General features: G+C 34.7%; 1 protein-coding gene across 1 annotated transcript in view; it reads left to right on the top strand.

The window, feature by feature from the left end:
• Window positions 1–14,240, top strand: part of LOC107085073 (protocadherin-15-like) — a 298,610-nt gene that overhangs the window by 93,882 nt on the left and 190,488 nt on the right. The window contains exons 5-7 of the mRNA XM_015375218.1: window positions 40–200; window positions 2,710–2,865; window positions 12,548–12,667. Coding sequence (XP_015230704.1) covers window positions 40–200; window positions 2,710–2,865; window positions 12,548–12,667 — 437 coding nt within the window. The remainder of the gene's footprint in view (window positions 1–39; window positions 201–2,709; window positions 2,866–12,547; window positions 12,668–14,240) is intronic.

The following is a 14,240-nucleotide window of genomic DNA, read 5'->3' as shown; positions in this document are numbered from 1 at the left end:
AACTGTTACCCATATTTTGTTTTATAATTTCTTTTTCAGGAACATTGTTGGTGGAGAACATGCAGATCAACGGTGTGGCTGAGGGTCCAGATCATACCATTTCTTTGTCTCTAAGAGACAACCACGACTACTGGGTGATTCTTGACCCTGCCAGGCAGGCTCTTTACCTAAACAGCACTGGACGAGTTCTTGACAGAGATGTAAGAAACACTTCTATGATAACTGTTTCAATGAGGTTTCTTTGTTTCTTAATTTATTATGTATTGCCATTATGGGACAGATCATTGTTTGCAGAATATTTTCTGATCAGTGTTTTCTAAGATTTTTTTTTTTGGCAAATATCATGACAGATTTTCTTTTTCTGATTATTAAAAATAGAAGAATATTTCATATATTAATTCTTTGTCTCTGTAAAATCTTACGCTGTCTTAATTTTACATTTAGAAATATATTGTGCTCATTTTTAAATATAAAGAATATTTATAGACAGACAAGAACTTTTGAATTTATCTTGTTTGAAGTAAAAGCGGAATAAAAAAAAAGGGGGAATTCCACTCTAAGACTGTTGAAGAAAATATCCATAGCTGCTGCATCTTTGTTTAAAGGCTTTATATCATGTTTAAGTCTTCTATTCAGGTTTAGCCATCTATATAACAATGATAGCGAATAGTGATAACACAATAAAGATAACAGTACTGTCTTAAAGGTACTGCGGAGACCCGCCCTCTGCGTGTGCAAGAGCATGCACAGGCCCATTTTTCCTCGTGCACGTTCTGTATAAAATGTGCTTTTCTCATAGCTCATACAAGCTTACTGTGTCCACATACAGCAGGGACTAAATAGTGGGCTTTACATGTATAGCAAACTAAGTTAACTGACCATTTGGACAGGTGATCACTGCTTTTTACTCCCGTTGGACATGTTCTCCTCCTCCTCCTCCTAATGGTGCTTGCGCAATCTTTGTTATTAGTCGCCACTATCAGGTTCAAAAGAACTACAGTGAGAAAGATGAGCTTCAATGACTGTCTGAAACAGTAGCTCACCACACATATGTGGCTGAAATTGCGCATGCACAGAAAAAGATAGTTAATGGGGCAAGCACGTAGGACGGTCTTAGGTAAATATATCACCAGAATGATTGACAATCAGGAGGACTATTTATTTGAATGATCCACCCAGAAAGAAAATCGTCCTCTATACCTTTAAGTTAAAGACTTCTCTAGATCCAGGCCAAGAGAGACCACTACAAGAGATCTTTCCTGACTACTGCAGGTTCTTTCAAGAACTTGCTACAAAATACAATGAGTTGTATGAGTTAATACAACATTTAATTTCCCTTTGGGATTAAAAAAAGATACAGTTTTTGGATGCCACCTATTTTAAACACTGCCATATCATGTCACTTTTGGCAACAAGGCTCCTTCCCACAGAAGGGCTATACAAAGTCAGAGGCATCTCAGTCAAAACCATTCACAGTTTCAAAACTGGGACATTAGCTAAAAAAGAGCAGTTGCTGTCAACATGCAGATTAGAACTAATAGAGCCATTTTGTTTCAACGTTCCACAAAAAATACACCACCCCAACTCTAATACATTTCATATTTTTCTTCATAAATTTATTAAAATTTCATAACTTAATTAGCTAAAATAATGAACAGTCTACCTAACATGACACCAATATCCTAATTAGATTTTTATTTTAGTTAACAAAACATTTCTCATTTCATGCATGATGGTGTGCAGTGTAGTGAAAGTCTGTTTTTCATGTCCAGATGATTACCCCTTTGTCACAACTGCCTCATCTCAGATTAAAATGGCAGTTAAGTTGTACAAAATGATCAGGACTGAAGTCCTGAGTATTAAATGAATGTTCATATGGATTCTAATACATTTTAAAATTTCTTCGGTTTTGTTTAGTTTATTACCCAGAATTTTTTCACCTACTATAAATGCAATACTAACAAATGCTTCTTTCTAGTGTTAACATGTTTTGCATAGAAAATGTGCAGTTTTTTATCTGGTCTGTAGAGCAGGAACATTTTTTTCCAGAAGCCTTTTAGTGTGTTGTTGTCATCTACTTGACTTTGCCTTTGTATACCTTTTTTAAAGTTCCCAAAGATTAAATCTCCTTCAGAACAATACTGGTGATTTGTTGTGGCAGATTCTATCAGATAGATAATGTTATCTGTAGGCCTAATACATTTTGAGACCTAAAAAGGTTCTTTATTTTAATTAAAACTTAAAGAATATGTCTAATATTTGCAAATAGTTCCGAGTTGTTGCATTGTCGTTGACTGTGAAACAAAGAGAAGGCAATTATAGTTTAGATTACTCTTAAGGAAAGTAAACTTATAGAATAAAATGTCTGCAAACTTTGGGTCTACAATTTATCTTGGTGGCAGTTACTCATACGGAAATTGTTGCAAGTATTTTGTGTTTTTCAATTTCAAAGCAAATTGGCATAGGTATATTTATTATCTATCATATGAAGAGAAAACTTGATATCAGAAAAGCATTTTTATGGTTCTCTATCTAACCACTATTCCCATTTTAAAGAACTCAAAGTCCATCTTCTCTGAAAAGAAATAGAGTCTGCTGCTTCAGCTGTATTTTCATTAGCTTTCTCTAAAAATTAGCTAATTAGCTAATGTTTTTAATTTTTTAACTCTGCATTGGTTTCTCATTTATATTCCTGTCTCTCTTTTTCAGCCACCTTCCTATATTCAGTCCATCGTGGTCGGGGTTCAATGCACCAATGAGTTGATTGGCACAGTGATTTTGCATGAGGTCCGCATCGTTGTACGAGATCGCAATGACAATGCACCACATTTCCAGCAGCCTCGTTACTATGTCGCCATCAGTGAGGTAAAAACCTTTAAATTATTTTGCGAAAACTGTCACTTTATGGTGTGTTGGAGAGTTACTCATATTTTCATTTTACTTTATGTTACAACCACAATTTCTATTGTATTTATTTGGGATTTTAAGCAGTTAACCAACACAGACTAGAGAGTTATTTGTTTATGTTTGAGGTAGCCAATTTAAATTGACAATTTTTTTTATTTATATGATCAAATGATAGCAAATGTTTTACAAGTCTCAATTTAAAAAAAAAAATCCTTTATTAACACTAACATTGTGCACTATTATTGGCCAAGAATATGCAGCCGGTGTGTCGGTCTGTCTCCAGCATATTTGTGACAGAGGAAAACTGAAATGTTGGAGAGCGTTTAAAAGTTAGTTGTTTGTCATTCTTTTCTTTTTTTATTATTCAACCCTAGTATTGAAATTATAATGCAATGCAGCAGCTATAGGTCTCAGAGACGTTCTCACATCTTCCAGCTAAAAATCTGTATTCTTTCTTCTTTGCAAAATAGTTTAGGCTTCAGTAAAGACAAAAATAGAAACCAAAGTGGTCACAAAACTGTCATGAATGGTACAGAGACATGAGGCATGGAACCGCTCTTAACTATTCAGGTAATACCAAAATGAAAAATTCTTATTTAAAACCTAAGAAAAAATAAACTCCAAACAGTGAAGATTGTTAAAAGTAATGAAAATCTATACTTATGTAAAGATCACAACCAAAAAAAAAGAGAAAAAGACATATTAGAGTAAATTAGAGACTTTAAACGACCCCATCATGATTCTGTGAGTGAAATATTTATAGAAGCAGCAATGTTTATGCATCAATAAACAAGGCTTTGATGCATGAAATCTTGCGTCAATAATTTTCCATAATCAAAATTGTTGATCAACTAATCATTGCAGCCCTAATGAGTAGTCCTGACAGTTGTGACTGCCTTAATGTGAATAAATTAGGGAAACCAAAGAATGTATGCCTCTAGGTGAGATTATGAAAAAAGACCTTCAACACAAATGTTTTTTTCAACTCCCACTGAGGTTTTTAAGGGGAATATATGACCTAAATGCTACCATTAAAGCACAAAAAAGACCACTAACATGCTTTTCTTTCCTCTTTTTTTTTGGTCATTGTTTCTATAACTTAAAGCTAAATAGAAAAGGTTCGGGCAGATAGGGAAAATCTGTTATTTCGTGACTTTTAGAATAATCTTCAATTTGACAGTTTGTCCCCTGGCGTCAGGGGAAGAGGAATTCAACAAGAAGAAGTGTAAACTTAGACTGGACATGGATGCACATACCTTGCTGCTAGCACAATTTTAGGCGCACTAAGAAAAAATATATCATTATACTGTCTTCCTTAGCCTGTCAAGCCTAATCTGTCCTCTCAACTTGTTTTTGTTTCACATTCTCTGCTCCTTTGCAGTATTCCTTTCCCTCCTTCTATTTATCATCTCTCATTACTCTAGGCTTCTCACTGTTTTTGTTCCCTAACACAAACATACTGTAATTGTTTTTTTCTCCTCTCCACCAACACCTATGAAGGTTCCAAATACAGGTTTAGGAAGGATTTTACTCAATACACTTGCATTGACCAGGGATCGGTTGAAAAATCACATTTACTGAAAACTCTAAGTCTTTTAAACCTGAAACCAGGGAAACTCATGAGTTTTCCTTTTCATAAAGACAGTTTACTCAACCTCTGTTTATGTTCCTGTCGTAACATTCTCCCCAGAGTTAACCTGGTCGGGAGAAAGTTTTGTTCAATAAACTCAGTGTCCTCTGTCTCTGCTCTCCTTATAGGCAATCACGTTGTTTTTTTTTAAAAATGATTTTGCAAGGAGATTTTTGTCTAAGCTTTGTGCAGACAATAAGGAAAAAAAATCATTCAGCAGGTCTGTTAGACACATTAGGCTTTATAAACATTGCTTGTCCTTTTGATGAGGATCTTATTAAAGAGTAATCTGCATTAATTAACAGAAAATTAAATATTTATAGGGAGAGGATTCTACATTAACATGATATAAGTTATTTTTTTGTTTGTTTAATATGAGAGACATGTAGTTATTATTTTATTTTGTTTACAATACACGAAGAACTGCTGAAATTATTTTCAGATTACACGTGAATACATTAATTAAATCCACAGAAAAAAAGGAATTACTTTAGGATTAGGATTTATTCTGTGATATCAACCTACTGAGGATACTGAGAGGTACATAGGAAGCACAACCTGAAGCCATTCTGTAATCGATAACTGCTAATAGTGTCCATTTATTGGAATAATAACATCCAAAGCGGCTGCCACCAGCCACTTAGTATTTACTGTGTGTTGGAAGATAGAATCAAACTGAGGAGGAACCCAAGACATGATCAAGAGGTCCTACCTCTTTTTATAGTTCATCCTCATTTGCTGCCAGATGTTTTCACTTGAATCCCTATCATTCACCCAGTAAACTAATTTTTAAGTTTACAACAGGCTATGGCAGGACGTTTTGATATGTATAAGTTTGACTGAATTTATATTTCTGATATCTTGAATACATCTTTACTTTGTCAAAATTACCATTTAATACAACATGACATTCTTCATATATAAATAAATATTCTGGAGAAATTAATTTCCAATCTCCTTATTCCTATTGTTACTGGTCATCATTTGTATTATTTTGACTATAATGAAATATATTTTAAGAAATCATAAATATATATTCATTAATGTATCATTTTGTATGCATTCATCATAAATGTCAAAACGGCGACCTAGAATGTGAAAAGATTTCTAGGTATATAAAACTTAATTCTTAATAGTACAGTTTTGTTTTTTGTTTTCTGAAATTCAGTATCTGCTGCAAAAATGTAATTTAGAAAAGCTGTTATTACAGTTCCAATGAGGAATATTATTTTGACCAGGAAGAATGTTACTTTAGTAATCTACAAATGGAGCAAATGAGAGGATAGAGCTTCTAATAAATGTCAAAACAGTCTGCCATATGAACATTAACTTTAGCAGAAATCTTCTCCTTTGCCATCTTCCTCTCCTTTATAGCTGTAGCAATGTTTTTGTCTTTTAATAATATTTTGTACTTTTTTTTCCATTTCTGCATTAAATTGTCTAGTTCCAGAGGTGGAAAGTAGACCCTTCCTGTTTCCTGTTGTCATGGTGACTCGTCAAATCAGGGCTCTACTGATGATAGCATTTCATAATTATTGTTATGAACATGTCAAACTCTGAATGGACTGACTTAGAGTTGATAAATGTAAATTGCAGCAGCTTTTCTGAAACTGAAAACTCAGACTAGATTAATTGAGAGTTGAGGATTTTACTTTGTTAAACCTGCTTTGTGAAACGGCCCATGCATGCAATTTATGAAGTTCCTTATCCTGATTATCCTTTTTACCAAGTTAAGCCAAGATCATTTCAATTTTTTTTATCTGAAGCTGTAACTTTAATTAAAATATAAGCAGTTCTATAATAACCATGGTATTTCTTTGCATTTTTATTCAATCATTGTTCAGATTAGTCTGACATCTTAAAACATTGTTTATTACAACTGCTAACAGAGCTGAGACTGCCTAATAAAATAAATGTGCGCGTAAGGAGCTCATTCTTTATCCATTTCCAGTCATGTTTAACCATCAATATTCTGTGCCAAAATATAGCAGATTTCAACATAAATATTTTTTTTTTTTCAGTTTGTGACATAAACAATATCATTTTATTCATATGAACCGGCAAGGCAATTTTACACAATTAAAGCACTCTCTTAGTGAATGTAAGAGATTGTGGCTAATGTGGTGGAAAAGAGATAGAGTATAGTTGTGTACCATCAGCACAGATATATTATCAGAATCAGAAAACTTTAATCATCCCCACAGGGCAATTTAAGGGGCAGTGCAGCATTGCAAAAGCATGACAAAGATTTCAAGCAAAGCGACAATTAAAGAGAAAAAGCTGGTAAGGAAATGGGGTGGAAAGCAGCTTGGAGAAGAGGAATGTAAGCAAGAAGAGGAATGTAAGCAAAATGCCAAAATATGTTGCAGTACTCTTTAATCTGAGTTAGGCTGAAAAGTAAGATGATCAATTCTTTTGGCATGAGAATGGCTCCTTGAGGAACCTCATGTGTATTTCATTTGTATATCTTTCTTTGTTTTTAGGTTAGCAACAATCATTTACGCCCATCTTATTAATTCATCACTGTGATCCAATAAAACAGGGCACATTTTTAATGTACAACCCCAGTGCTCAGACCACCATGCTAAAAATATATTTATATTTATTTAATTTTAGGGAATCTGCGTAAATGATATTAAATATGACTGCTTCCTGCATTTTTCAGTTTAGTTTGTCAATTCTTTTAAAGTACCATGCCTCATTTTCCCTCCATATTAGTTGGGATTTCCTCATTAAATTCCCATGAAGTACTTTAATGTTAGTGCTAATAAAAAAAAAAAAAAAAAATGGAAATAAGTATAAATATCCCACTATCAGTGTGTAGAAAAGCCAATTTTAGTTTCTCACTATCGGATGTCGACACACCCCTGGGCAAGGTGCTTAACTTTAAGTTGATTGCCGATCTATGAATCTGTATGTATGTGCCTGTGCTTGAGTGAGCAAAAAGCACTTGATGGATGTTTGTTTACAAAACTTACTGCTTTAGATTATTTTGTTAAATATTTATCAGCAGTTTTGTAAGAGATTGAGTTGAGCTTTAACACCACACATTTCCAAATGTACCCTTTTAGTGAAAGAAAATAATTATATATGATTGGTCCTTTTTTAAACGTTTCTGTATTCGTTTTAGTATTGTTGGAACTTTTAGCATCGATTCAATGACAGTTTTTAATTTGTTAGCCTTGATGTAGCGATCCTAAACCCCAATTTGATCCTCTGTTAAGCCCCAAGGAATAGTTAACAAAGCCTTAAATGATCTAAATCTTTGCAGAACACTCAATATTTCTTTTCTATTTTCACTCTATATAAGCCTTTGGTTATTTTTAATTTAGAAGGCTGACCACTTACTCTGAAACAGCTAGACTACCCACTGGCAGTGGGCTTCTGAGGCAGAAATGTATATTTTACTGAGTGAAGTTTAAAACTTTATTCTTAGGGATTAGAGCCTTAGGTATGAAAAAATAGACTGATAAAATGTAACATCTCAGCGAATGTAATATACCCTGTCTTGTTTCAATTTAGCACCAAATTTTGCATCTTTGATCCAAACAAATAAAAACAAGCCATGAGCACCTCAAAAGAGAGGTGACAGGGCCGTGTTCTGCAAATCCATGTTTCTACATCCCAAGAACCACATTTCAACCACAGTAAGATAAAATGAGTGAAAGAGTTTTTCTTTATTGATATTCACATTTTTTTTATTTTTAGTTAATCTGCTTCTCCATTATGGCAAATTGTTGTGCTGTGGAGTTTTGTGGGAATGGTAAAAAATAATGTGAATATTTGCGTAAAACGCACTTCTTTGCTTCCCACTGCTGATTTCTGCTTTAGCTTAGAGATGTTCTAAAAATGCATGTTAAACAGACAAACATGCTTAAAGCTTTCTTGGAGGGATATCCAATTTGTCCTCAGTTATCATGTGCTGTGCTCATAATTGACTGACTAATGGCAATATTAACTAGCAGATTTTCTTTTAATTATTAAATTATGTCCTAATATCATAAACAAGCAAAGTACATTAATTGTTAAACCCAACCCAATGCTGTTTGTTCCCAGGTCATGAAGGATAACATTTAGAAGCATGCTTAAAATACCACAACATCAGAGCGCTATGCAGTTTGTTAATATAAAACAGTCGGTTGAAATAATAATGGAGCGTCGAAAAATAAATATTAAGGAAAATTATTTTCTCTCAAATGATATAAAAGAAAATAAAATAAAATTCAAAATAGACTTTAGGTCATCCAGAGTTTGCTGCATGTTGGACAGTTCATTCAATTCAGTTTCCAATATGGCTCTCAAACCTTCTAATATGTCCAGCGCAGTAATAGTTTGCAGTCTGCATATTAGCTGAAGATAGCAACTCTGTATTGGTTAAATAAAGTCATAAAAGAGTCATGAAATGTTCAACTGCAACCCCAATAAAACAAAAAAAAAATTGTGGCGCTTCGTGCAATTGTAATGCCAGAGTCCCTGCAGCAGCAGGTTATTACAAAATTGGAAAATTAACCAGTAAGATTGTCACTTGATTTTAAAGTTAAGCTTGTGGTGAACTTAACCAGGCTTATTGGTGGACATCTTTGAGTCATATAACAAAGTACCTGCTGTCGAAGTGGACCTGTGCACCGTTTTTGTCCCTAGTTGCTAGAGGGGTCTGAAAAGTCGCTAATTATAGTGACTATACGTTGGCAACAGTGGGCTTGCTGTGTGCTCTAAGAAAAGCAGTCAGCTTTTTCTAGTTGGTTTTTAGCTCTAGCATTCATGGAAGGAGCTGATTTAATTCAGTCTCTGCCGGATCTCTGATTCTAGGACTTTCCTTTGAAACTCAGAGAGGGAGAGAAGTGTAGGTAGATTGTTCTGAGCTATCTGGTTCTTTGAAGCAGCTCTACTCAACCTTAGATTACAGTCTGAAGAATGAGGTCCCTTTAAGCAGGGAAATTGTCTCCCAAGTTGTGACCTGGCAAGTCACAGTAAAGATAAAGAGGTGTGGATGAGCAGGATTTTATATACTGCCAGGGGTGTAAGTGGTTTTAAAATCTTGCCATTAAATACATTTAACTCACTCATGTTATTTTCTTACAGCCTTCATGCCTTTTGTAAAATTATATTTTTTGGGATATTGACCAATATAAATTAACAGCATTTTTAATTGTAGATTTGATACCTTTAGCTTCCCATTTTAAATGTTAAGAAAAAGAAAGATAAAAATAAATAATCAGGTCAGCTTATATTTAATGATCCATTTATTTTTTTTTTACTGCACTCAGGTTAAAGGAACACCTACAGAAGTCTTTGTTGAAAGAAATGGAAAAGATTAGCAATTATTTCAACTTAGCTCATTTAAAACTGTTTCACTCTTGACATTTTTAACCACCTTATTTGGGCCTAACATAAGAAATTACACTGAGAGCCTCCAAAACTGCCTTATAATGCCATGACTATCCAGAACCTATTAAAAAATATGTAAACTAAAATCTTTAAATATTTCAAAGAAATAGCAATATGAAAGAGAACATTTTCCATCCTATTTGGATGAATAGAAATAATGGTATTATGAGAGAGAAATGTTTAATGAAGGTGCCTTTTTTTTCCAGTCTATCTAAAAAAATTAAACATAAGATAAAGAAATATCTATTTTATTATCTATTTATTAAGTAAATAATCTGGTAGACCTTAAAGAAAGTTTTGTACTGCCTCCCCTAACCTGAAAAAAAATCCTAAAAGTAAAACAACAGCATTTTTCACACTTTTATTCAGCCACAATAGTTTATTAAGTTGAGTGCACAGTATGAGAGTAAGGAGCTGCTGAGCACACCACTTGGGCAGAGTGCAAGCATAGATACGGATATAAGCAAACACATACATGGATTTGTGCACAAGAACAGCTGGCGAAGAAGAATTTGTCAGAGTTTACACGCATTGAACAAGCGTGTGTGAGATTTAAACACTGCACACCTGTCTCACTGCGTGCTCAGATTGGTAACTGTGCTCTGAAGTTGGTGACACAAAATAGCAGGCAGCATACTGCACCTAAATATTTTACTGGTACCTAGTATCAGACAGCTCCAGCTTACATTGACCCCTGTACTGTATATTGCTGATCTGCAGAGTGTCTAAGCATCTCATTTAAAGCTCGTCCTCTGGTAGTTGAGTAGCAGATAAGCTTTAATCACATTATATTATGATGAAGTTCAGTTTACATTATCAATAACCTGTAGATATTAGCCTCTGCAAAAAAGTTGACTTATGTGTATGATTGCACTTTTGATGAGCCCCTTTTCATTGAATGTCCAGGATTGAAAGCCATATGATTTGTTTTACCGAGTTACTAGGCCTAAGAAAGGTTATATCTCAGTAGTATTCAGTTGTTTATTCATAAGTCTTTCCTTTGTCCATTGTTTGATTAACCTCATTCATAAAATTGGACAGGTCTAAACTACAATTAGCAACAGAGTCTGCAGTGAGAATTTCCCTCCATCCAGGACTTGCATAGGTCTAGTTTCAGAAAGGGGGCAGCTAAGATCTCTGCTGACCACACACATCCTGGACACAAATTGCTTAGACTTCTTCCTTTAGGTCAGTGCTATCCAGCATGATTTGCCAAAAAGAAAAGCAATACAACAACATGAAGATGGCTTCTTTCCCGAGGCTGCCTCTCAGTTGAATGCATTGAACACCACAAAGTCAGGACTGTCTGTTTCTTAGCTTAGAAAGCAACAGGCATACTCTCCCCTCACAATCTGCATTTCTCTTTATACTAAATAAAACAAATAATTTGTGAATGTATGTGACTGAGCTGAGCTTAGCTCCATACAAATTCAGCTTTGCCAAAACTGGAAGCCAGTTCTTTCTTGTTATTATTCTTTCGTTTGTACAAATCTTGTAACTGTCAAGAACCGACGGAGGAAGCCCAAGGCTTAAGGAACCAATATGTTTTAGCCAAGGTCAGCTGTGAGGGGATGTAATATAGTTTATTTCTGGGTTGTGAGGTGAACTGAATAATGGACAGGAGACAGACTGAATTAAATGAAATGCTGTTTATCTACATTAAACAGAAATAATGGGCTCATCCTAGCAGGTAAAATACGAGGAATAGTGTTTTGCATTAGTCTAGTGGACATTTTCAATTATATATCAGGTCCATCACAATGTATTTTATTATATCAGATGTACACTTTACAACTCAATACCTCATAATAAAAGAAACATTACCACTACTAAAATGTAAGGAACCCTGTCCTGTAGTGAAAAATATAAAATGGAAGGGGAATTCCTTTGTTTGCAAAAAAGTTGGCCCATAAAGGGAATTCTGATCTGAATTAAGCCTGATTGTATATGCATTAGGAAAGGCATGTTAAACATTTAACAACAAATACATTTGGAACAAAAGGAGTTTCAAAATCGATAATTTGAAAATTTACAGTATGTTAAATTCAGTCTTTGTGATAAAAAAAATAACGCAGAATCTGCCTATGAATACTATTTAGTTTCAGCTGTTGCAGTAAAAGTCTTAGTTAAATAAGCTGTGACCTCTTTCTACATTTTATTTATCTTAGTCGTAATTAGCTTTAACACTGATAATGTCAAATCAGAGATTTTGGATTACCCAATTTTATCAGTGGGGAAGTGAGTTCTTTCATCTGTCATGTTAGAGAAAGACTGCTGAGCATACTTTATATGACACATTTTTGAAAACTTACCATATTTTACATGTTAAAGTGCAACTGAATGAGATACAAACCACTCTCAGCTGATCTTCCTTTTCAAGTCCGATTTATGCATAATGGTAATAAAAATGCAAAGCACTTTCTCTCTGTTCTGTAGAAAACGGAGGGGGATTAACTTCCCTTATGGCTAGATCCAGTGGAATCTTATTTTGCTCTCGTTTTATCTGTGCTTCATAAAACAATGAATGTTTGTATGACACTGTCAGAGAAGATTTAATTACCATGTTTTGAAAATGTAGACATCATATGCAGACTGAGCTCCTTTCCTTTTTATTTTTTTCAGCTAACGCCTGTAGGAACAACCATCTTTTCTGGGTTTTTTGGGAATAATGGTGCAACAGACATTGATGATGGCCCCAATGGACAGATAGAGTACACCATCCAGTACAACCCTAAAGATCCAGTGAGTTACCAATATTCTTTTTTGGTGTCAACCTTTATACAGCCAAGATATACTGTATACATTTTAAAGGAATGTCATCCACATCTGAATGTCATGATATCAGACTTGGAAAGATATACTGTATGTGTGTGTGTGTGTTTTTTTTTTTTTTCTTTTCAAGCTTGAATGTTTCAGTTTATATATTGGTAAACCTGCAGTCCTAAGTCAAAATTCTGGTGTTAAAAACTTTAATGAAAATACCTTAATCACAATTACATTGTCTCTAATTTCATAACATAAACTATCAAGGAGAAATATTCTAATGTTTCAAGTGCCAAATAATGTCGCAGAAGTGCAAGTAGAGTCTCCTAAACAGGTTGCAACAAAGGGATTAGGTTGGCAACAGTGCAAAATTAGTTGAGGTATGACAGGACATCTCCTGGGATTTAAGAAGTTAATTTTTTTTCATGGAAATAAAATAGAAAACAAGCCAATGCACAGTGTAGCAGTGGGTAGTGCAGTTGCCTTGCAGCAAGAAGTGTCCGGGTTTGATTCCCGGCCCGGGATCTCTCCATGGAGTTTGCATGTTCTCCTTTTGCATGCATGGGTTGCCTCTTGGTACTCCGGCTTCCTCCCACAGTCCACAAACATGACTGTTCCGTTAATTGGCTTCTCTAAATTCTCCTTAGTGTGTGCATGAACGGTTGTTTGTACTGTTTGTCACTGTGTTGCCCTGCGATAGGCTGGCAACCTTTCCAGGGTGTACCCCGCCTCTCGATCGTAGACAGCTGTAGATGGGCACCAGCACCCCTTACAAAACCAGCAGAAATAAGCATGACGGACAATGGATAGATGAATGGATGGATGGACAAGCCAGTCATAATAGGACTTAAAACATGGTGCACTGCAGAAGACTCTGGGAAATGTCCCTACTAAAGCTCCCAACAGGTTGTTTAGGACTTCTGGAAAATCAGATTCATAGGAACAAGTGGATCCTATAATGTTGACAGCAAAGCATCTTGATTCCATACATGTTGGTTGGCTCATGTGGGTTGGCTCTCGCCCGAATAAGTAGTTATTTAATTAGCTGCTGCCACGAAAAGCTGCCTTGTATTGTATATAAAAAAGATATTCAAATCTCCTACAAGATTAGCTACCAACAGATGTCCTAGAGTTATAATGCTTGGAACAATAGCTTTTTCCAGCATCATGGAGCACCATGTACACAATCATATCAGAGGAGTATATGGAAAAGAAATGTCAGGTTTAGATGTTCTGAACCAGGTGATACGTTTTGAGAACTGATTAATGAAATTAAGAATTGAAATATATCAAAGCATGAGAAGTTATGAAAGTATTGAGGCATTTGAATAAGAAAACTGGCATGGAGTCATGCATGAAACAAAACTGAGGAAGCTTGGTGTGCTTCTGTGTAATAAAATATAGTAAAGGTTTTTTGTTTTTTTTTTCAAAATTTCCTGATAAAAAAAAAAGCTTTGATTTTATTCTCTGTTGTTTACTATTTAAAATGTAACTGCTGTAAGCGTTTGAAGTCACCCTTTTTTCAGTAAAGCATAATTTCTCCCTATCTTCC

This window comes from Cyprinodon variegatus, unplaced genomic scaffold (assembly GCF_000732505.1).
Source record: "Cyprinodon variegatus isolate N-32 unplaced genomic scaffold, C_variegatus-1.0 Scaffold115, whole genome shotgun sequence".
NCBI lineage: Eukaryota > Metazoa > Chordata > Actinopteri > Cyprinodontiformes > Cyprinodontidae > Cyprinodon > Cyprinodon variegatus.
This window is presented reverse-complemented; position numbering and strand designations above follow the sequence as displayed.